The sequence below is a fragment of the Mobula hypostoma genome, chromosome 17 (genome assembly GCF_963921235.1).
Source record: "Mobula hypostoma chromosome 17, sMobHyp1.1, whole genome shotgun sequence".
In the NCBI taxonomy this organism is placed as follows: Eukaryota; Metazoa; Chordata; class Chondrichthyes; order Myliobatiformes; family Myliobatidae; genus Mobula; species Mobula hypostoma.
Window position 1 is genome coordinate 62,135,883 of NC_086113.1, and position 22,655 is coordinate 62,158,537.

At 39.4% G+C, this 22,655-nt stretch overlaps 2 protein-coding genes and 1 long non-coding RNA gene across 9 annotated transcripts in view; 1 reads left to right on the forward strand and 2 right to left on the reverse strand.

Annotated features, from left to right (window-relative positions):
- topbp1 (DNA topoisomerase II binding protein 1) overlaps positions 1 to 10,648 on the reverse strand; it is a 127,020-nt gene extending 116,372 nt beyond the window's left edge. Inside the window, exons 1-3 of one of the 2 annotated variants that reach the window (XM_063069992.1) lie at positions 10,445 to 10,648; positions 8,067 to 8,165; positions 7,856 to 7,990 (exon numbers count right to left, since the gene is read on the reverse strand). In XM_063069992.1, the coding sequence (XP_062926062.1) occupies positions 7,856 to 7,990; positions 8,067 to 8,156 (225 nt within the window). In that variant the 5' untranslated portion in view covers positions 8,157 to 8,165; positions 10,445 to 10,648. The other variant, XM_063069993.1, reaches the window with a different exon arrangement.
- A 91-nt stretch (positions 10,649 to 10,739) lies between these two features.
- LOC134358080 (uncharacterized) lies at positions 10,740 to 17,653 on the forward strand. Its single transcript, XR_010020789.1, has 3 exons — positions 10,740 to 10,843; positions 11,129 to 11,302; positions 17,517 to 17,653. It is a non-coding gene; the product is annotated as an uncharacterized LOC134358080 (long non-coding RNA).
- Positions 17,654 to 18,991: 1,338 nt separating this feature from the next.
- LOC134358075 (dnaJ homolog subfamily C member 13) overlaps positions 18,992 to 22,655 on the reverse strand; it is a 173,909-nt gene continuing 170,245 nt past the window's right edge. For 5 of the 6 annotated variants that reach the window (XM_063069998.1, XM_063070000.1, XM_063069999.1 and 2 more), the window contains 2 exons: positions 22,321 to 22,420; positions 18,992 to 20,039 (listed from right to left, as the gene is read on the reverse strand). In XM_063069998.1, coding sequence (XP_062926068.1) covers positions 19,939 to 20,039; positions 22,321 to 22,420 — 201 coding nt within the window. In that variant the 3' untranslated portion in view covers positions 18,992 to 19,938. Of the gene's footprint in view, positions 20,040 to 20,820; positions 20,925 to 22,320; positions 22,421 to 22,655 lie in introns of all 6 variants that reach the window. The other variant, XM_063070002.1, reaches the window with a different exon arrangement.

Here is a 22,655-nt window from a genome sequence, read left to right on the forward strand (position 1 = left end):
ATTAATGATAGAGTGGAAAAAACAGAAAATGAGATGCTTGTCTGGAAAACGGAAAGAAATCGACTGCTGGAGAAAGTGGACGTGTTGGGAAATTTTAGTAGACGAAATAATATTAAAATTGTTGGTCTTAAAGAAGGTATAGAGGGAAACAATCCAATAGAATTTTTTCAAAGATGGATCCTGGAAACTTTGCAAATGAAAGAGGAAGACCGATCAATCGAAATTGAGCGGGCACATAGAGCTCTAAGACCAAAACCACAAGATGACCAATATCCACGATCAATTTTAATAAAATTCTTAAGACTTCATGGTAAAGAAGGGATTCTACAGGCAGCTGCCCAAGCTGCCAAGAATAGAAAAGGGCCATTGATGATGGAAGGGAAGAAAATTTTTTTCTCTCCTGACATAAGTTATGAGCTTTTGAAGAGAAGGAAGAAATTTAATCCAGTGAAAAAAGTCCTGTGGGATCACGGTTATCAATTTATATTGCGTTATCCTGCAACCTTGAAGATTTTTTTTGGCTAGCGGAGAAAAAAGATTTTTTGACCATTACCGGAAAGCGGAGGAGTCTGTGCGAGATTCTTTGAATATTCACCAGATACAAGGACAAACCCACGGCAGCGAGATGGATTGAAGATGAAGACTGGGTCAAGGAATAGACACACACAATTTTTTTGTTACGGGGGAGCTGGAAGAAATACTGACCAATCGCTACGCTATTCATGTGTGCAAGCGTGGCAACAGCCACGAACCGCAAAATGGAGGGGAGTAGTGTTGTGTATCTTTTCATTCACAACATTAGTAGGGGGGTATTTTGTTATTTCTCTTTTTCTATCATATCTATCTTTTATTTCTTTCTTTTTGCCTGGATGATTGGGAGAGAAACACATAGCAACATGGTGAAATTCAAAGAGATTCCCCAAGAGACTATGAGAGTTGAGAAGCTAAGTAATGTTTTAGATTGGAGTAACTTTGTTAAGAATAATGACCAATTTATTGAAATTTTTGCGTTTTAATGTTAATGGGCTTAATGGACCAGTGAAAAGAAAAAGAATCTTAACACATATTAAGAAAATGAAGGTAGATTTAGCCTTCTTACAGGAAAGGCATTTAACAGAAACAGAACATCATAAATTAAAGAGAGATTGGGTGGGTAATGTTGTTGTAGCTTCATTTAATTCAAAAGCGAGGGGAGTAGCAATTTTGATCAATAAAACGTTACCAATTAGAATACAAAATGTAATAACCGATTCTGCGGGGAGATATGTGATTATACACTGTCAACTTTTTTCTGAATTATGAACCTTTCATGAATATTTCTGCACCAAATGAAAATGATGCAAAATTTATACAAGAAGCTTTTTTGAATTTGGCTGATGCACATGGAAAAATATTAACAGGAGGAGATTTTAATTTTTGCCTAGACCCAGTCTTAGATAGATCAACTAAGGCTGTCACAAAATCGAAGGTAGTAAAACTAACTCTATCATTGATGAAAGATTTAAATTTGATTGATATATGGAGAAGAATTAATCCTAAAGAAAGAGACTATTCGTTCTGTTCTAATAGACACAAAACTTATTCAAGGATAGATCTTTTCCTATTATCAATGCATATTCAACACAGTGAAAAATATGGAATATAAAGCAAGAATATTGTCAGATCATTCTCCTCTATTAATGACAATAATAATGACTGATAAGGAAGAAGTGGCTTATAGATGGAGATTTAATTCAACATTATTAAAATGTCAAGATTTTTGTGATTTTATGAAAAAGCAGATCCAATTTTTTTTGGATACAAACTCTCATTCAGTGGATGATAAATTTATACTATGGGATGCGATGAAAGCATATTTGAGGGGTCAGATAATAAGTTATACGTCTAAAATTAAGAAAGAATATATGGCAGAACTAGATCAATTGGAAAAAGAGATTACAAAATTAGAAAAAGAATCTCAAAGACATATGACAGAAGAAAAACGAAGGCAACTTGTCAATAAGAAGTTACAATATAATACACTTCAGACATACAGAATGGAAAAAGCAATCATAAGAACTAAGCAAAGGTATTATGAGTTAGGTGAGAGAGCACATAAAATTCTTGCTTGGCAGTTGAAAACAGAAAAAGCTTCCAAAACCATAAATGCAATTAGAACAAGTGCAAATAAAATTACTTATAAACCTTTAGAAATTAATGAAACCTCCAAAAATTTCTATTCTGAATTATACCAATCAGAATCACAAAATGATGTTAATGAGATAGAAAGGTTTTTTATCACAAGTAACTCTTCCAAAATTGAATTCGGAAGAACAGAAGGGATTAGATATGCCTTTTACATTAAAAGAGGTTGAAGAAGCTTTAGGATCACTCCAAAGTAATAAATCTCCAGGAGAAGATAGTTTTCCACCTGAATTTTATAAAAAGTTTAAAGATTTATTATTTCCTCCCTTTATGGAGTTAATACGTCAAGCAGAAAAAATACATAAACTCCCAGAATCTTTTTCAACAGCAATTGTAATAGTATTACCAAAAAAAGACAGAGATCCTTTAAAACCAGAATCATACAGGCCTATTTCTTTGTTGAACACGGATTATAAAATAATAGCAAAAATTTTATTGAATAGATTATCTAAATATTTACCAAAATTAAATCATATGGATCAAACAGGATTTATTAAAAATGGACAATTGGCAGATAATGTAACTCGGCTACTCAGTATAATTCATTTGGCACAAAAAAGGGAGGAGATGAGTATAGTAGTAGCCTTGGATGCAGAAAAAGCATTTGATAGATTGAAATGGGATTTTTTATTTAAAGTATTAGAAAAATATGGGTTAGGAACATCTTTTATAAACTGGATTAAAACTTTAAATACTAACCCTAATGCTAAGGTAGTGACAAATACTCAAATTTCAACACCATTCCAGTTAAAAAGGTCAACTAGACGAGGTTGTCCATTATTAACTGCTTTATTTGTACTGGCGATAGAGCCATTAGCAGAACTAATTAGAATTGATCCAGATATTATGGGTTTTAGAGTTAATCAGGTGGAATATAAAATTAATCTTTTTGCTGATGATGTTTTGATTTACTTAACAAACCCACAGCATTCGTTACATAAATTATCTTCTAGATTGGATGAATATGGGAAAGTATCAGGGTATAAAATAAATTGGGATAAAAGTGAAATTTTACCTCTTACTAAAGGAGACTATAGCCAATGTGGATTAGCAACCCAATTTAGATGGCCGGTAAATGGTATAAAGTATTTAGGTATAAGACTTGAAAATAATGTAAGGAATTTATATAAATTTAATTATTTACCACTATTGAAAAAAATCCAAGAAGACCTTGACAAATGGATGATACTACCAATAACATTAGTGGGTAGAGTCAATGTTGTAAAAATGAATATATTTCCTAGATTACAGTATTTGTTTCAAACATTACCAATACAATTGCCACAGAAATTTTTTCAAGAGTTAAATAAATGTGTGAGAAAATTTCTTTGGAAAGGTAAGATGTCAAGAATATCATTGGAAAAACTGACATGGAAATTTGAGTTAGGAGGGTTACAACTTACAAACTTTAAGAATTATTATAAAGCAAATCAACTTAGATCTATTGCATCTTTCTTTGGTGATCGAAAACCGACATGGATTAGAATAGAATTAGATAAGATAGGAGAAAATGTACCTGAAGATTTTATATATAAATGGGAATCTAAATGGATATGGGAAAAGAAAGAATCTCCTATATTAAAACATTTGATTGATCTATGGAATAAGATAAATGTTGATAATGAAATAAAGAAATCTTTATTCGCAAGGAGACCTTTGTTCCAAAACAGACTTATTCTTTTTACAATGGATAATCAACTTTTATATAATTGGTACCAAAAAGGGATTAGATCTATAGGAGACTGTTATGAATGAGGTATATTGATGTCATTTGAACAACTAAAGAATAAATATAAAATATCAAATAACAGTTTCTTTTGTTACCTTCAATTAAGGGCTTACTTAAAAGGCAAACTGGGTCGAACAATGTTTTTGCCAAAATCCAATGAAATTGAAATTGTAATTCAAAAAGGAAAAACTTTAAAAATTATTTCTTGTATGTATAATTTGATTCAAAAACAGACAACTAAACAAGGAATCCACAAGTCAAAACAAAATGGGAAACAGATCTGAATATTAATATTGATGAAACAAATTGGTCAAGACTGTCTTGACAGTATGAGAAATACAATAAACGTTCGACTCAGATTAGTACAATATAATATTTTTACACCAATTATATATTACACCACAAAAAATAAATAGATTAAATTCAAATGTATCTGATCAATGCTTTTGGTGTAATCAAGAAATTGGTACTTTCTTACATTGTACTTGGTCTTGTTCTAAAATTCAACCTTTTTAGATAAATTTAAGAGTCTTATTGGAACAAATTACTGGAACTCAACTTCCACATAACCCTGTATTATTTCTATTAGTTGATATTGAAGGGATAATAAATATCAGAAAGAATTCATAAAAATTGCATTGGCAGTAGCTAAGAAGACTATAGCAGTTACTTGGAAATCCGATTCGTACTTAGGTATGAATCATTGGAACAATGAAATGGCTAGTTCTATCCCACTCCAAAAAATTACTTATAATTTAAGAGATAAATATGAAACATTTTTGAATATTTGGCACCCTTATTTACAAAAGATAGGATGGCATATTTAGTTGCTCCGATGATAAAGATCTTGGTCCCTTGGGGAAAGTAATAAATAAATATATTAAATTTATTTTGAATCCCATGGAGCATGTGGAAACCTTCCAATATCCAGGCAGTTGTTCTTTTTTTCTCTTCTTTCTTTCTTTCTTTTTTTTCCAGGTAGAAGTATATATCGGGGAGGGGGAAGGGTTAAGGGGAGGGGGGAGGGTAGACATTATCCTTTCATGTATTCACTTTGAAAACTCAATAAAAATTATATATAAAAAAAAGTCTAGGTTATGCAACCACTGACGCCAGGCAGACAATAACTGAAGAGTATTGATAATGGCTGGGGTTACCCATCTTGTAAAGACACTGCCCAGAAGAAGGAACTTCTGTAGAAAAATTTGCCAAGAACAATCATGGTCATGAGACCATGATCGCCCACATCATATGACATAGCACATAATGGTGATGATGACTGCAATATACTTTACTACCAAATGTTGTTTAAAAATGCTTCTGTGAACACTGTTCAACATCCTACCATGTTAAAAGGTTTACACAGATCATTACTGTTGGAAGGTATTCAGCCTTTGGAACATTAAGTCTTTATAATGGGGATATCATTTTCCCACATGTGTAAATGAGTTGATTACAGTCAACAGAAGAGAAGTAGGAGCCATTAGTATAAACTTCAGATGCACTGAATTAGGCCGGATGTTAAGAAGCTTGAGAGGCATTGATTGTGTGGATAGTCAGAAGCTTTTCCCCAGGGCTGAAATGGCTAACATGAGAGGGCACAGTTTTAAGGTGCTTGGAAGTAGGTACAGAGGAGAAGCCAGGGGCAAGTTTTTTTTATGCAAAGAGTGGTGAGTGCGTGGAATGGGCTGCTGGCGACAGTGGAGGAGGCGGATATGATAGGGTCTTCTAAGAGACTCCTAGATAGGTACATGGAGCTTAGAAAAATAGAGGGCTATGGGTAATCTTAGGTAATTTCTAAAGTACATGTTCGGCACAGCATTGTGGGCCAAAGGGCCTGTATTGTGCTGTAGGTTTTCTATGCTTCTATGTAATAACAAAAATTAACAGCCTCAAAAATCAAGTTGATTGATAAAAGCATTCTAAATGGAGCGAGCGAGGCACACAGAGGTGTTGATATCTCCGGTTAAGAGATGCAAGTAAGATCTACTGAAGCTTGCTTGATGCTGGCATCAGCTCATAATATTAACCTCCAACAAATGCTTCTTGACCCACTGAGTATCTCCAGTAGTTTCTGCTTTCATCTTTGAACTACAGTCTTTATTCCAATCCTTCTTGGTTGCTGGTACTAGGATGCCTCGTAAATCATCACTTCTAACTAATATATTGTCAAAGAAGCTAGTACCCTGCTTCTAATATTAAATTAAGAAAAATATTTTTTTTCTAATCTAGGATCGAAAACTGGTCTATTTGCTAATTCCATTCACTGTTCTGCGATAGTACTGTTGTGAATGTCAACTTTTTCCCTTAAGCAGGAACACGGATTACATGTTGATCTACTGCAGGTGTTGGATAAATTTCTTGAAGAAATGAAGGCTCAAGAGTCTGAAAAAATATCAACTAAGCAATCTAGCAGAAAGAAATACAAACTTTCATTCCAAAATTGCCACAAAACAAATCTGAAGCATAGACTCATGCGTATGCTTGGTATTCAACAATTCATTCAGTAGTTTGTATTGTGCTGTGATCTAATTAATCATATCAAGGTCTAGATGTTTTTTGGGGGGCAGGGTAGGCAAGTGCTAATGCTTCCAAAGGAAAATGCCAACATATACCATTCAAATCTAAGATTCTTCACACCAAAGAATTATCCAAAGGGGTGTAGTGAGGTTTCAGAGCCTCTGACAATATTGGTTTTATGTCTGCCCTTAGAACACACTGACAGTTTTTGATAATAGGTAAGACTGGGTAAGGTAAACCTTTGTGCTCTGTCAAAGTCAGGACCGTAATTTATAAACGTGTCTAAATATAGACATTTAAAAAATATTCCAATGAACATAAATAATATTTTTAATTAAAACACTTACAAATACTAATAATGAATTTAATTACAAACACTTGAAAATGTTCCTTATGGAGGCTAACACATCCAAGATTAATGATTGGAAGTAGTATTTCTGGAAATTAGAGTCAAAGAGCAATACAGCACGGATACACGCCATTCAGCGCAGAGTCCATCCCATCAATGGTACCCAGTCAGCTGCACATCCCTCTATGCCCCATCCAAATTATTTATAGGGGAGCAACGTGCCACAATAGAACAGTGAACTCTTCAACTGATAAAGGGCAGTTAAGGTCCTCTTTTGTGGATTTCTCAGATCAATCCACTGTGATTGGACTGCTGCAACAGTCAGCCCATCTTTGTGTAATTTCTCCCTCGTCCCTACCATGTAGGTGAACTGTGCAAAATCTTGAAGGCCCCCAGATCATTTCAAAGTACATCTTTGCACAAAAAGACAAATTGCTCAAGGAACTCAGCAGATCAAGCAGCATCCACGGAGATAAAGATGTTGTCAGTGACTTGGGTCAACCCTGCATCAAGTGTAGAGGGAAGATAGCCAATGTAAAGAGGTGAGAGGGAGGGATGAGGCGAGGCCTGCCAGCTGTGAGGTGAAATCGGAGCAGAGGGTTGGGGATGATGGGAACATGGAGACAGATGGGAGAATGGGACTGAGCGTGAAGTAAAGCTGTGTGTGACAGGTGGAAACAGATGGGGGGGGGGGGAATAAAAAAAGAGTAGATGAAGTCAGGTGCTAGACAGTAGAGACAGAGGCAGAAGGTGCCAAACAAGCCAAAACCCTCTGGCAGGACAAGTCTGGAGGACAGAATAACTGCATCACAATTTCAACTTTCTACATCAAATCTCATGAGTTCACTGAACTGACATATTCAGGCAGGAGTACAGCAAAACTTGACAAAATTGATTTAAATGTTCTGATGGATTTAAGGGGATTTAATTAGTTCCATTTTGAATGTATCTGGGTACTATTTGCTACATAAAGTGGTAACACGGGACATTGCTTTGTTTATATTCTTGTAGACATAAAAACAAAGATAAAAGTAAAATTCCGTTCCACAAGAATAAAACATAAAAATCAGCACCTTTTGTAGATGATCATAAGCAGGTCCCTCAAATGGGTCACATATATAAAGTGAGTTGTCCTTTACTTTTAAGCTAAATGTTTCATCTTCATCGATAGTTTGTAGAAATTCTTCTGATTTAAATTCTTTAATTGCCTGGAAAGCAGGAACAGAATATTTATGTTTATCTGTATTCATGAACTCATAAGACACTTTAAAGAGTTTAACCAACCTTAAAAGCTTTTGCGAAATACTCAGAATCTTTCCCCTTTGTTCTTATGAATTTCACAAGGAAAGATACTCGACTTGCTGACTTTGCCATTTTCACAACCTAAGTTTGGAGAAAAGAAATTATAAGTTTACATTTAGTCCCTTATTTACTAGTACTCTATTACCTTCTAGAATTTACTAAGCAATATGGAAGAAAGAATTACTCTGACTGTTATTTCAAGGTTTAAAAACAGTAAAGATCCTAGAGCAGTGAAAAAGGATGTAGTGCTTTCCCAGTGCATATGATGAATGAAGTCTTCTCGGGCTTCTAGGAGGGTATAGGTATCGATTTTAACCGATGTTTCAATGGCAAACTCTGCCTTCTTCATCAGGCATGATGCTTGGGTATGTCTAGTCCAGTGAAAGATATTCCCCTGTTGTCTGTTCCTACTGATTGGTTAGCCCTCATCCAATCAGCTTTCCACTTCGCTTACAAACAAGTTCCATATCTTGCTCCAAGTATGAAGAAGGCAGTTTGTCATCGAAACATCAGTTAAACTGGATACCAGTATCTGACTGGTAGCCTGAGAACAGTTTATTCATCCTGTAGCAGTTTCTTAAGGCAATGACAAAGAGAAACCTCAAATCTACCATTCCCAACTTTTGTGGTAGGTTTCAAACTCATGCTTAACAAGTCATTATCTTCCTGTACCTCAGCTTGTTTGTCTGGTCAATCAAGAATACCTTTACACATGTACACCCCAACCCCCGCCCCACCGATAATGTGGTTATTATTAAATCCCTCTCTGTGTCACTTAGCCGTGTTTTCTACAACTGTGGCTACACTTAAAAAACGTTATTGGTTCCAAAGTGCCAGTATTTCCAAAGATGAAGTAAGGTTCTACAGTAAAGCAATACTTGAATATTTCAAAGAACCCCGATCATCCCACAATACTTCCTGCATCATGTTCTATTTGCCAGCATAACAACTCAATCCTCAAAGAATTCTAATTCCAGTGTAACTGGGGCATTTTGAAAAAAGCCAGAGGTCACAAACATACAATGAAGGGGAAGAGAATTTCAACCTGCCTTCCCACCATCGATAATTTATGCACCTGTAATCCCCCAGACGCCTCTGTCCCTGCACCTTCTTCAGCACAGTACCCATATCACCCTTCCTCACTTATGTTCCAAAACTTCTCTGCATTGAACTTTTATCTGTTGCGCATTTGCCCATTTTGTTCATCCTCTGCTAATCATTCACAGTATTACCAAGCTTTGTGTCATAGAATATAGAACAGTACAGCACAGGAACAGGCCCTTCTGCCCACAATGTTGTGCCAAACCAGCTAAATAGCAAATCAGAAAGAGCGGAACACAACTCCCTCCTACCAACACAATGTCCATATCCCTCCATCATCCTCACGTCCACGTTCCTATCCAAACGTCTCTTCAAAGCCTTTAATGCATTTGCCTCTACCACCATACCACACAGCACATTCCAGGCATCCATGATTCTGAGTAAAAGACTTGCCCCTCACATACCCCCTCTCACCTTTAATGCCTGCCCTCTGGTATTAGACATTCCAACCCTGGGAAACAGACATTCCCTGTCCACTCTATCTATGCCTCTCATAATCTTATCAGCTCCCCACAGCCTCCAACACCCCAGAGAAAACAGCCCATATTTATCCAGCCTCTCGCACTCTAAACCTGGCAGCATCCTGGTAAGCCCCTTCTACACCCTCTCCAAAGCCTCAACATCCTTTCTATAGTGGAGCGACCACAACTGTATGTAACCTGGAAATCTATACACGCGATATCAAATCAATAAAAATACCAAAGTAATTAAACTCGATCTCTCCTTAACACATCCATGTTGGTTTATCTTAATTAATCCAACTTCCTCCAAGCCAAATGATACTTCAAAAAGCGTCCTCATCAATGGTGTTAAGCTGCTTTGCCTTCAGTAACTGGAGGCAAATTCTAATTGCCTCCAGTGCCTCAATGATTTCGTTCCAAATCCCAGGACATGTCTTGATGGCATACCCCTCGTCAATAAACTTTTCTAAACTTCAACGTGCTCTAGCCATCTCTTCCTTCGCTGTTACTTTGCAAGCTTTAAGATCAGGTATGTGTGTGTTGCCAAGCCTGCCCCTATTGCTGTCGAGTTTTGAGGAGACTACAACGGAATCGCCCCGGTGACTCGAGGCCCGAGCGTGGAGAAGATAAAAGGCCTGAAGCTGAGGCAACCTGGTGCCGGGTCTGAGGGGTGCCTCGCTCCCTCCTTGCCTTCCTCGATGCCACCGGACTTAGCCCGAAACGCAGAACCAAGCCTCAGTCCTCCAGCTTCCGAAAACCGTGCGGGCGGATCACTGCCCCGCCAATGGCTCGCTTTACCTCAGCTCAGGCGGCCTCTAGTCCGTCGGTCCGCCCGTCCCGCCACCGCAAGGACCCCGTTGCCCGGCAACCGTTACCGAGAAAACCGGGTCTCTCCTGAGGTGAACCCGAGTGAACGCTGTCCGAGACTTTATGTAACTTGAAAAAGTGAATGTTGTCATGCTGTGGTTTGAAGCGGGAGGGGTAAAGAATTCAGGCAAAGTCCTGGATGGACAGTCGGGCCTCGAAGGAGGCGGTGGGCGGAGCTATGACGTCACCGCTGCTGGGCAGTATATGGGCGCATCTAGGGGCGGTGGTTGGCACAGACCGGCCGGGGGCTGGAGGAACTCCGGGCCGAGGGCATGGTGACCACCAGGGGTGGACTTAGTCTGCGGTTCTTGTTCTGTGGATTTGTTGTTTGTATGATTTGTTCGTTTTTTACACATTAGACTATGACTGTCGTGTGGGGGTTCTTGATTTCTATTGTTTATTTGTTTTGTGATTCGCTGCAAGAAGATGAACCTCAAGGTTGTATATGATACGCAAACTTTTATAGTAAATGTTCTTTGAACTCCGCCAGGGTTTGACATGTTGAGTTCCCCTCAGAGACTTGTTTTACTTCTGCAATTGTTAGTCTCTAGAATTGTTGCTATCAATCATTTAATGAGACACTTTTTTTTATATATTTCTTTGTAAACTTTTCAGATATTACTTTGATTTTATAACCAATTTTATGGCTAATGTGGAGTTTGAAACTTCCAAATTCGTGCTGGTTCTCAACGACCTTAGCTTCCTGGTTTCCAGTGATCAGACTTTAGACTTGTACAATACTGTCCTATATCTTGAAGTTGTCTGCAGCTCTCAAAATCGACTATTAAGGTAAATTCCCAATAAAATACCAATGACATCATAGACTTCACACTGCAGTTTGAGGGAGAAGCTAAAATCAGATGTGTTAGTGTTGTGGAGCAAGTGGAATTACAGAGGCATGAGAAAGATGGCTAAAGTTGATTGGTAGGGGACACAAGCAGGGATAAATCAGAATCAGGTTTAATATCACTAGCAACACACAAAAAATGCTGCCAAATGCAGCAGGCCAGGCAGCATGTATAGGAAGAGGTACAGGACTGACGAAGGTTCTTGGCCAGAAACGTCGACTGTACCTCTTCCTAAAGATGCTGCCTGCCCTGCTGCGTTCACCAGCATTTTTATGTGTGTTGCTTGAATTTCCAGCATCTGCAGATTTCCTCGTGCTTGCGTTAATATCACTAGTATATGTTGTGAAATCTATTGTATTTGCAGCAGCAATACAATGCAATACAGATTAATAGAGAAAGTAACTGAATTACAATAAGTACAATCAAAAACTTCTATATTTGTACCATGGAGAACATTCTGACAGGCTGCATCATTGTGGGGGGTGGGGGATGGGGATGGGGATGGGGGATGGGGGATGGGGATGGGGATGGGGATGGGGGATGGGGATGGGGATGGGGATGGGGGGTGGGGATGGGGATGGGGATGGGGGATGGGGATGGGGGTGGGGATGGGGGTGGGGATGGGGGTGGGGATGGGGGTGGGGATGGGGGGCTACTGCACAGGACCGAAAGCTGCAGAAGGTTGTGAATCCAGTCAGCTCCATCTTGGGTACGAGCCTACAAAGTACCCAGGACATCTTCAGGGAGCAGTGTCTCAGAAAGGCAGCGTCCATTATTAAGGACCTCCGGCACCCAGGGCATAACCTTTTCTCACTGTTACCATCAGGTTTGGAGATACAGAAGCCTGAAAGCACACACTCAGTGATTCAGGAACAGCTTCTTCCCCTCCACCATCCGATTCCTAAATGGACATTGAACCCTTAGACACTACCTCACTTTTTTTAATATACATTATTTCTGTTTTTGCAAATTTTTTTATCAATTGATTTGCAAATCAATATGTAATTGATTTGCTTATTTATTATGTTTTATTTATTTTTCTGCTAGATTATGTATTGCATTGATCTGCTGCTGCTAAGTTAACAAATTTCACGTCCCATGCTGGTGATAATAAATTTGATTCTGATAGGTGTATATATACTGTATATTAAATAGTTAAATTAGTGCAAAAATAAAAACGTCAGGAGGTAGTGTTCACGGGTACATTATCCATTCAGAAATCAGGTGGCATGGTTAAGGGCAATCTTGTGGCAGCTGTCCTTGTACATGTGCTGAATGGTGGGGAGGGCTTTACCCGTGATGGACTTTCTGTAGGTTTTCCCTTTATGGTGTTTCCATACCAAGATGTTATGCAATCAGTCGGAATACTCTCCACTGTGCGTATATAGATGTTTGTCAACGTTTTAGATGACACTGAATCTGCACAAATTTCCAGGAAAGTAGACACGCTGTCTCCTTTGTAACGGCACTGTGCTGGTCCCGGGACAGATGCTCTGAAATAATAACGCCAAGGAATTTAAAGTTGCTAACCCTCTCCACCTCTGCTCTCATGAGGGCTGGCACATGGACCTCCAGCTTCCTCCTCCTGTCGCCAATAATCAGCTGCTTGCTCTTGCTGATGTTGAGTGAGAGGTGGTTGTGGCAATTTCAATCTCCCTCATCTATGCTGATTTGTCACCAATCTTTGATTCAGCCAACCATAGTGATACAGTATAACCAACAAACTTACATATGGCATTGAAGCTTTGCTTAGCCTCAGTCACGAGTGTGAAGTGAGTGGGACAGAGGTCTAAGCACACAGCCTTGTATGCTGATGGTGATCATGGAAGAGATAAGATGAGATCGGATGTGTCCCAAATCCTTGCCTATTTCTCCTGGAACTCCATTTCTATAATTTATAATACCATAAGCTTTGGAATCAGAATTAGGCCATTCAGCCCTGAGTATGCTCCGCCATTCAATTTTTCCTCAGTCCCATTCTCCTGCTTTCTCCTCATAACGCATTTACCATTCAATAAAATATTAATCTCTGCCTTAAATGCACTCAGTGACTTGGCCTCCACAGATTCGCCAACCTCTGGCTGAAGAAATTCCTGATCTCTGTTCAAAAAGGATGTCCTTTTATTCTGAAGTTCAGACTCTCCCCACTACTGGAAACATTCTCTTCATGTCCTCTATCTGTGCATTTCACTAATCAGGGGTCTATGAAACCCCCCTTATTCTTTTGAACTCTACGTACAAGCCCAGAGACATCAAACACTTCATGTCAAGCCTTTCACTCTTGTGAAACCCACTGGATGCTATCCAAGGCCGGCACATACTTCCACAAACAAGAGAAAATCTGCAGATGCTGGAAATCCAAGTAACTCACACAAAATGCTGGAGGAACTGCCAGGCAGCTTCTAGGAAGAGAGTATAGTCAAAAGTTTTGGGCTCAGACCCTTCAGCAGGACTGGAGAAAACAAAGATGAGGAGTAGATTTAAGGGGTGGGGGTGGGGGTGGGAGAGGGAGAAACACGAGGTGATAGGTGAAACTGGGAGGGGAAGGGTGAAGTAAAGAGCTGGGAAGTTGATTGGTGAAAGCGATAAAAGGCTGGAGAAGGGGGAATCTAATAGGAGAGGACAAAAGTGGTGGTGGGGGCATTACTAGAAGTTTGAGAAATCAATGTTCTTGCCTTCAGGTTGGAGGATACCCAGACGGAAAATAAGGTATTGAACTTCCAGTAATGCCACCCCCTTCACCATTCCCCATCCCCTCATCTGCTTGCCTGCTCATCACATCCCTGTAGTGCAGCTCCTCCCTTTTTTTCTTCCATGGTCTTCTTCCACTCCTATTAGATTGCCCCTTCTCCTGCCCTGTATCACTTTCACCAATCAACTCCCCAACTCTTCTCTTCACCCCTCCCCCTCCCGGTTTCACCTGTCACCTCGTGTTTCTCCCTCCCCCCCCACACACACACCTTTTAAATCCATTCACCGTTTTCCCTCCGGTCCTGTTGAAGGGTCTTGGCCTGAAACATCAACTGTACTCTTTTTCCATAGATGCTGCCTGGCCTGCCAAGTTCCTCCAACGCTTTGTTTTGCCAGCACATCCTTTCTTAGTTACAGGGCCCAAAATCACTTGCAGTGTTCGAAATGTAGTCTGACCATTGCCTGATAAAGCCTCAGCGTACATCATTGCTTTTATATTCCAGATTTGTGCCAGCTATAGAACCGTAATTTACTTCAAGTAATAAATGTAAATGAACATAGCTGTTGCATTCTGCCCATCGTTACCTGAAAATGCATGTGTTGTTAGTTATACATTATCAGCACTGCAGACTGAGAATCTGACCAAGCCCTTGTATTTTCATCCATTTGCCGTTCGGTAGGTTGTCTGTGGTAAGAGGATAAACACCAAATGCTGGAAGCACTCGGTACATTAGGTAACATCACTGAGAACATGAGAGAAATTAAGATGAAGGGTCTTCAACACAAAATGTTTCTTTCCACAAATGCTGCCCAGGCTTTAGTTTTTCTTTTGGGGTTCCAACATCTGCAGTTTTTTTGATTTCCATGTAATGACACTCAGTTCAATCTCATCACATCTGAAATTCTGCTCAGACATGCAGAATGACAAGAATCTGGAAGCTGTACAATGTAGGTCATAGCAGCCCATTTGCATGCATCCCACTCACAAGCATTAACACATGTACTGTACTACCTATAGGATGCACTGCAGCAACTTTGTTACCAAGACTCCTTAGACAGCAATGCTGGATTTCAAAGGTGCTATCAGCGAGAAGGGCAGCACCAGCAGCAGCACCTGGGTTTACCCTCCAAGCCACATACCATCCTGATGTAGAAATATATCACTGTCCCTTCATCGTCACTAGGTCAAAATCCTGGAATTCCCTGTGGGTATAGCCACACCTGGGGGACTGCAGCAGCTCATCACCATCTACAAGGGGATTTAGAAATGGGAATTAAATGCTGGCTCAGCTTGCAAGCCGACGTATCTTATGTACAGCCAGGATCCAATGCCTTTAGCCCAACTCAAACTTTATTCCTAAACACTAGCTCTGTCCCTGTCTACGATAACCTCTCCATAAATGCTGCCTGACCTGCTGAGTTCCTCCAGTACTTGGTCTTCTTCAAGAATTCCAGCATTTGCAGAATCTCATGTACCTGAAAGACTGCGGTTTTAGTGTTCTATTTGACCCCAAGGCTACAACTGTCATGTCAGTAGGACAACCAATTCCCACACAATTGCTCAAGCATTCCTCTGCTTAGTTGCTGCCGCCATTATTCCAGTATATTCCTGGTCTCCTCCATTCCATTTGCAAATGTTAAGTTATTCAAAACTCTCAAAGCCACGTTCAATTATTACCCACCTTTGCATTGATTCCCATTACACAAAAGCTCTTTTTGGCTTTTCTAATTCCTCCGTTGTCTTACTGAGATTTGAGATTGTTGTTCAATCTCAAATCCAGTACTACCTATCTCTTTCATCATTCCTTTCAAAGGCAACTCTGGAATTTTGCAACCCAAATAAATCTCTCAAAAACAATCCTCATCTTGCCACTTATCTGCCTCATTAATCATATTTGGTTTGAGAACAGTCCTGGAGTGCATTGAGATGATTTCAATATGAAATGGAACACTGTCTCATACTTCCACTTCCATGTAATTCTTTACCTCTTCTGTGCCTGCTATGCTGCTGCTGATTTTGATTGCATCTGTGTATACATGTACAGTGGTATGCAAAAGTTTGGGCACCCCAGTCAAAATTTCTGTTACTAAGCAAGTAAAAGATGACCTGATTTCCAAAAGGCATAAAGTTAAAGGTGACACATTTCTTTAATATTTTAAGCAAGAAAACTTTTATTTCCATCTTTTACAGTTTCAAAATAACAAAAAAGGAAAAGGGGCCGAAGCAAAAGTTTGGACACCCTGCATGGCAGTACTTAGTAACACCCCCTTTGGCAAGTATCACAGCTTGTAAAGGCTTTCTGTAGCCAGCTAAGAGTCTTTCAATTCTTGTTTGGGGGATTTTTGCCCATTTTTCCTTGCAAAAAGCTTCTAGTTCTGTCAGATTCTTGGGCCCTCTTGCATGCACTGCTCTTTTGAGGTTTATCCACAGATTCTTGATGATGTTTAGGTCGGGGGACTGTGAGGGCCATGGCAAAACCTTCAGCTTGCACCTCTTGAGGAAGTCCATCGTGGATTTTAAGGTGTGTTTAGGATCATTATCCTGTTGTAGAAGCCATCCTCTTTTCATGTTTGGCTCTTTTTTACAGACGGGAATTCATTCTTCCCTCTACCAGTAAATGTTCCCCGTGCCACTGGCTGCAACACAAGCCCAAAGCATGATCGATCCACCCCCATGCTTAACAGTTGGAGAGGGGTTCCTTTCATGAAATTCTGCACCCTTTTTTCTCCAAATAAACCTTTGCTCATTGCGGACAAAAAATTCTATTTTAACTTCAGTTCCCAGGACTTGTTTCCAAAATGCATCAGGCTTGTTTAGATGTTCCTTTGAACTTTTTGAATAGATCCTAAGCACACCTCAAAATCCACGATGGACTACCTAAAGAGGCGCAAGCTGAAGGTTTTGCCATGGCCCTCACAGTCCCCCGACCTAAACATCATCAAGGATCTGGATAGACCTCAAAAGAGCAGTGCATGCAAGACAGCCTGAGAATCTCAGAACTAGAAGCCTTTTGCATGGAAGAAAGCTATTCACAGTAACAGAAATTTTGACCAGGGGTGCCCAAACTTTTGCATGCCACTGTACTTGACTTTAGCTCAGCTGTACTTGTGTTAGTCAGTGACAGCAATGTCTGCTCACCACCGTTGTCTTTGTCCCAACATCAGAAAGTGGAATGCATCGAAAATTCTTCCTTAACTTTCACATCATTCACCATAGGGCCTTCCCATCTTCACTGGTACCTGGTCCAGTCAGGTTTTAAATTTCTAATTTTTGTTTATAAGACTCTTCATTGTCTTAACCTTTCTTTTCTAAACTCCTTCAATCCCTACATCCTTCCAAGATATTGATCCTCTTCCTTTGCATTAGTCATTATCGATTTTAACTGCTTCAGTCCAGACAGCTGCAGGTTCAACAGCCAATGTCTCAATTTCTTTCCTAAACTACTACTTGATTCTATTTTCAGAGACATTGAGCTTTACGGCATCAAAATGAGACCATACCCACATCATGAAGATCCTGCCATGTGGACCCTGGCGAGACTTGTTCTGGAGCTGGGCTAGGCCACGCTTAGATCTCCTCCAGTTCCCCTACCAGCCCCGACTAGGAGTTGAGGATGCCATCGTCTTCCTGCTGAACCGTGTCTACGCCCACCTGGACAAGCCAGCGAGCACTGTGAGGGTCATGTTTTTTGACTTCTCCAGTGCGTTCAACACCATCCGCCCTGCTCTGCTGGGGGAGGAGCTGACAGCGATGCAGGTGGATGCTTTCCTGGTGTCATGGATTCTTGATTACCTGAATGACAGACCACAGTACGTGTGCTTGCAACACTGTGTCCGACAGAGTGATCAGCAGCACTGGGGCTCCACAGGGGACTGTCTTGTCTTCCTTTCTCTTCACCATTTACACCTCTTACTGCACAGAGTCTTGTCATCTTCAGAAGTTTTCTGATGACTCTGCCATAGTTGGATGCATCAGCAAGGGAGATGAGGCTGAGTACGGGGCTATGGTAGGAAACTTTGTCACATGGTGTGAGCAGAATTATCTGCAGCTTAATGTGAAAAAGACTAAGGAGCTGGTGGTAGACCTGAGGAGAGTTAAGGTACTGGCAACCCCTGTTTCCATCCAGGGTGTCAGTGTGGACATGGTGGAGGATTACAAATACCTGGGGATACGAATTGACAATAAACTGGACTGGTCAAAGAACACTGAGGCTGTCTACAGGAAGGGTCAGAGCTGTCTCTATTTCCTGAGGAGACTGAGGTCCTTTAACATCTGTCAGCCGATGCTGAGGATGTTCTACGAGTCTGTGGTGGCCAGTGCTATCATGTTTGCTGTTGTGTGCTGGGGCAGCAGACACCAACAGAATCAACAAACTCATTCATAAGGCCAGTGATGTTGTGGGGATGGAACTGGACTCTCTGACGGTGGTGTCTGAAAAGAGGATGCTGTCCAAGTTGCATGCCATCTTGGACAATGTCTCCCATCCACTACATAATGGACTGGTTGGGCACAGGAGTATACTCAGCCAGAGACTCATTCCACCGAGATGCAACACAGAGCGTCATAGGAAGTCATTCCTGCCTGTGGCCACCAAACTTTACAACTCCTCCCTTGGAGGGTCAGACACTCTGAGCCAATAGGCTGGTCCTGGACTTAGTTCCTGGCATAATTTACATATTACTATTTAATTATTTATGGTTTTATTACTATTTAATTATTTATGGTGCAACTGTAATGAAAACCTATTTCCCTCGGGACCAATAAAGTATGACTATGACTATACTATACTTATGCCAGATAAAATTATTTTGGTTAATCCCACTTCTAGTTTTAGTCCTTGACCAAGTCCAAGGACTTCATGGCCAAACATTTGGTCATTGGTTCACATCCGCTGTGATTTGATATCAAATCTGATTTAATATATATTGTGGCATTTTAACAAACAGTACATTACACAGAATCGTTCCAACATTCATCTCACTGTTCCTTTCTGATGCAAATCCAGGTTCAAATGATCTGTTCCTTTGTCAAATTGTCACTGATATAGAATTTGAGGGTTGGTTTCTTAACAAAAGGAGCTAAAACACATCTTAATACAAAATATTCTGTTGGAGAATAGCTTCAACTTACTGAAGTAGCACAAGTAGATTACTGCATTAGTGCTGGTTTATTTCACAAGGAAGCCAATTCCCTTTTGCACTTTATTCTTAAAATTTTATGTACAAGACTGATTTACTAATGTACATTCAAATATAGAAAGTTTACATATTGGTATTGTATAGCACAGGTCACAATTACAGTTAAGTATTTATAATGTGTGTCCAGGTTAGCACTTTTCTGAGGCATCTCTCATCAGACATAGAAAGCAGTTATACAATTTTTTTTAAAGCAGGCTCATTAACGATTAGCCAGTAGCAGAATCAGTGGTCCATGGCCTGATCAGAAACAGTTTAGTTAATATTTGTTACTTCTCAAAAACTTGCCTTACTGTCATGCTTTTAAGATTTCAGACAGAAAGTTGGCCAGTTGGAGAAATTCCAACTTCTGCTATTCCACAGACGGAAGAATGAAACTGTAAAATTAGGAAAAATAATCCAGTATTTAGATTCACAGTCAGATATATCAAGTGCAAAGAAAGTAAATATTTGGGCATTTGGAAAATGTTGAGCTTTCCATTTTGTGAACAATACCATTTTCAATAGAACATGTTGATCACCTGTATAAAATTACCATTTTACAAATAAAATGTAAGCATTACATTCTGAATGTAACAAGTGGGAAGAATTAAATTCTTTGTAATTGTATACAACACTTTATTCAGGTCATAATAAGGATGGTTCACAACTACGATGTACTTCATCTTCAAGGCAAGGAGTGTCAACCTTTCATCTGGCTACATCAACCACTTCACTGTCTACAGGGGGTGGTCCACTTGGGATTACTGATGATATTGTTCCTGAAGTAAGATAGCCAGCAATTCCAGGACCTGGATAAAAAAAATACAAGTTGTACAGTATGTTTGGATCTATTTACAAAACACACTGGAAATTACTATAGCTGTTCTTAAACACAATTGTTTAATCAAATTTACAGTTCAAAGAGCATCTCAAAATCTTAATCTGATTCACTTCTGCTCTTCTTCATTTCAACTCATTATTACAAGATCCTAATTTCTCCATCTATATCCAAGATATCAATCCCAAGATTTGCCACTCACCAAAACTTCTTCAGCTACATCTTCCAAATCCCATACTCTGCCAGTTAGAACAAGTCAGCAGGCACATGGAACTCCAGCCACAAGTTCTCCAGGTCACAGACTACCATGACTTACAAACACACTGCTGTCCCTTCATTACTGCATCCAAATCATGAAACTTGTTACTTAGCCTGCGGGAGAACCTTTAAAACATGGAATGCAGCCATCTCTAGATGGTGGTATTTCAAGCACCTTTTCAGGAGCAACAATTGGATTTGCCACTGTCCACATCCAGCAAATTATTGAATTAACAGCTTTAATCTCACTTGGTACAGGGAAGGGCAGTTTAGGTATTATCACGGGTGTAGACAAAGTCCCTGAACGTTTGAGAGGTCTCACTTCAGTACATCTGATTGACTTTTCTTTTTGATTTTCTGATTTCTAGAATGTTTTGTTTGGGGGGAAAAAAAAACACAAAGCAGTGATGCAGTGAATTCACACACAAAAGTCTGGATGTCCAAGTAATCAAAAAAAAAAGACACCTGAAAAGAATGAGGAAGATTTTATCTACCTGCTGCAGAGTTAAGAATTGAACATTGTGCCTGCCAGAGAAGCCCTAAAGCCCACTTCTCAGATGAAGGGGACTAGTACCAGTAAGGAGGGAAGGTGAGGCACCTAGAGAAGAGAAAAGATACACAGGAAGTGATAGAAGAGAGAAAAGCATAATGCTATTAGGTAAGTAAATTAAGCAGGAAAGCAGAGAATATCTTGGGTAGCTGTTCATCTTTTACAGAATTTGAGCAATAGAATTAGTACTGATTATTCAGTATTAGCATGACTCGTGAGAGTGTAACAAATGAACAGGCTTTATAATAAGTGAATTCTACTGATGGCATTCTACTATAGAACTCTGTAAATACCATAAAAATGTGTGACTTTGCCCTCAATAGAAAAACTAATCCTGGCATTTAGTTTCATAGTCACTTCACAAAGTACCCAACAAAAGTTCTGTTCCACCAGAGTGCTCCAGGTGAGTGATTTACAGGTCTGAATAAGGAACAAACCGTCTGCATCTTGGTGACACTATGGCACCTACAATTAGATCAAGAGTACTAGTTATTCCCAGGTGTAGCAGCAACCAAATACTTCTGAGGAGGAATGTAGTGTAAGTGTTGCGTTAGTTCTCATGCAGACGGTTACCTAAAACTATTCTTGAAGCCTGTTCCAATCACAACTTTAGGCGGAGTTCAACTATGAAAGGGGAGAGAAAAGGGATGCACAAATGTATTCCGATGAATATGACAATTTCATTTGGGGCTAATGTTAAACTCAAGATTTTCTGCAGATTCTGGAAATGCAGAGTAACACACACAATCTCTCATCTTGAAAATTGATGTTCCGCTATTATTACTCCTTTTAACTCTCTTCTGTGAATACATGTAAAAAGTGTGTCAAATTTACTGTTCCCAGAATTTAAAGTTTTGGAAATTCAATTTTGAGCATTTTTTCTCCTTTACATGTTTGATTCATAAATGATAGATAGTTATGCTGACAACCAGAGCCTCTGGTTTGTACTCTTTCCCCCCTCCCCCACATCCCCTTAAGCACATTTAAAGAGATAGTAAAAGACAATACTTGCATGCTGATATTCCTGTTGCTTTGACTTGACAGCCTCTACAGTTGGAATTGTTAATTGTGGCACTGTCAACTAGTGAATTTTCCTATTTCTGTTTTTTTTCCACAATGTCGATTCAGAAGCCAATTATCACAGATAGTTTACCCAGAAAAGATTACTCATGAGAAAATTGAAAAAATATCAAACCAGGAGGACTGGTTCTCATATGATTAAACATTTAGAAAGGAAAAAAAGTGCTGTTCTAAACCATCTTCCGAATGTTCCAAATGGAATTAATTCCCAATAATCTTTTGAATGTTAGAAACAATAAACAGCCAGCACTTCTTTGAATATTACTAGTAATATTGCTTACTTGGGACGAACAAGAGTCAGTTCATTGAAGTACAAGCTATCATTTAAATCATTGCATTAGACACTAGTGAGAAAGTTACTGACCTGTAAGATATCCTGCTGTTTGAGACTCAGAAATGAATAAATCATGCTTCTGGTCTTTAAAGGCACTCCACACAGAAGAACGACACAGGATTTCATTCACCTAAATAAAGGTATTGTTTTAGCACATTGTAACCAATGCTCCAGATGACTGAACACAAAAACAATGTTACCTTTCCAAACTAAACAAAGTAGCAAAAATCTGATCAGACAATGATAGGATCAAAAACATTTTTCATAAAGTATAGAATAACAAGATGATTAAAGTTTTCCTATTTGATCTTCAATTCCTGAAAGTTGGCTTTTTAACCACTCCTGGTTAATGATCAAGTCCATTT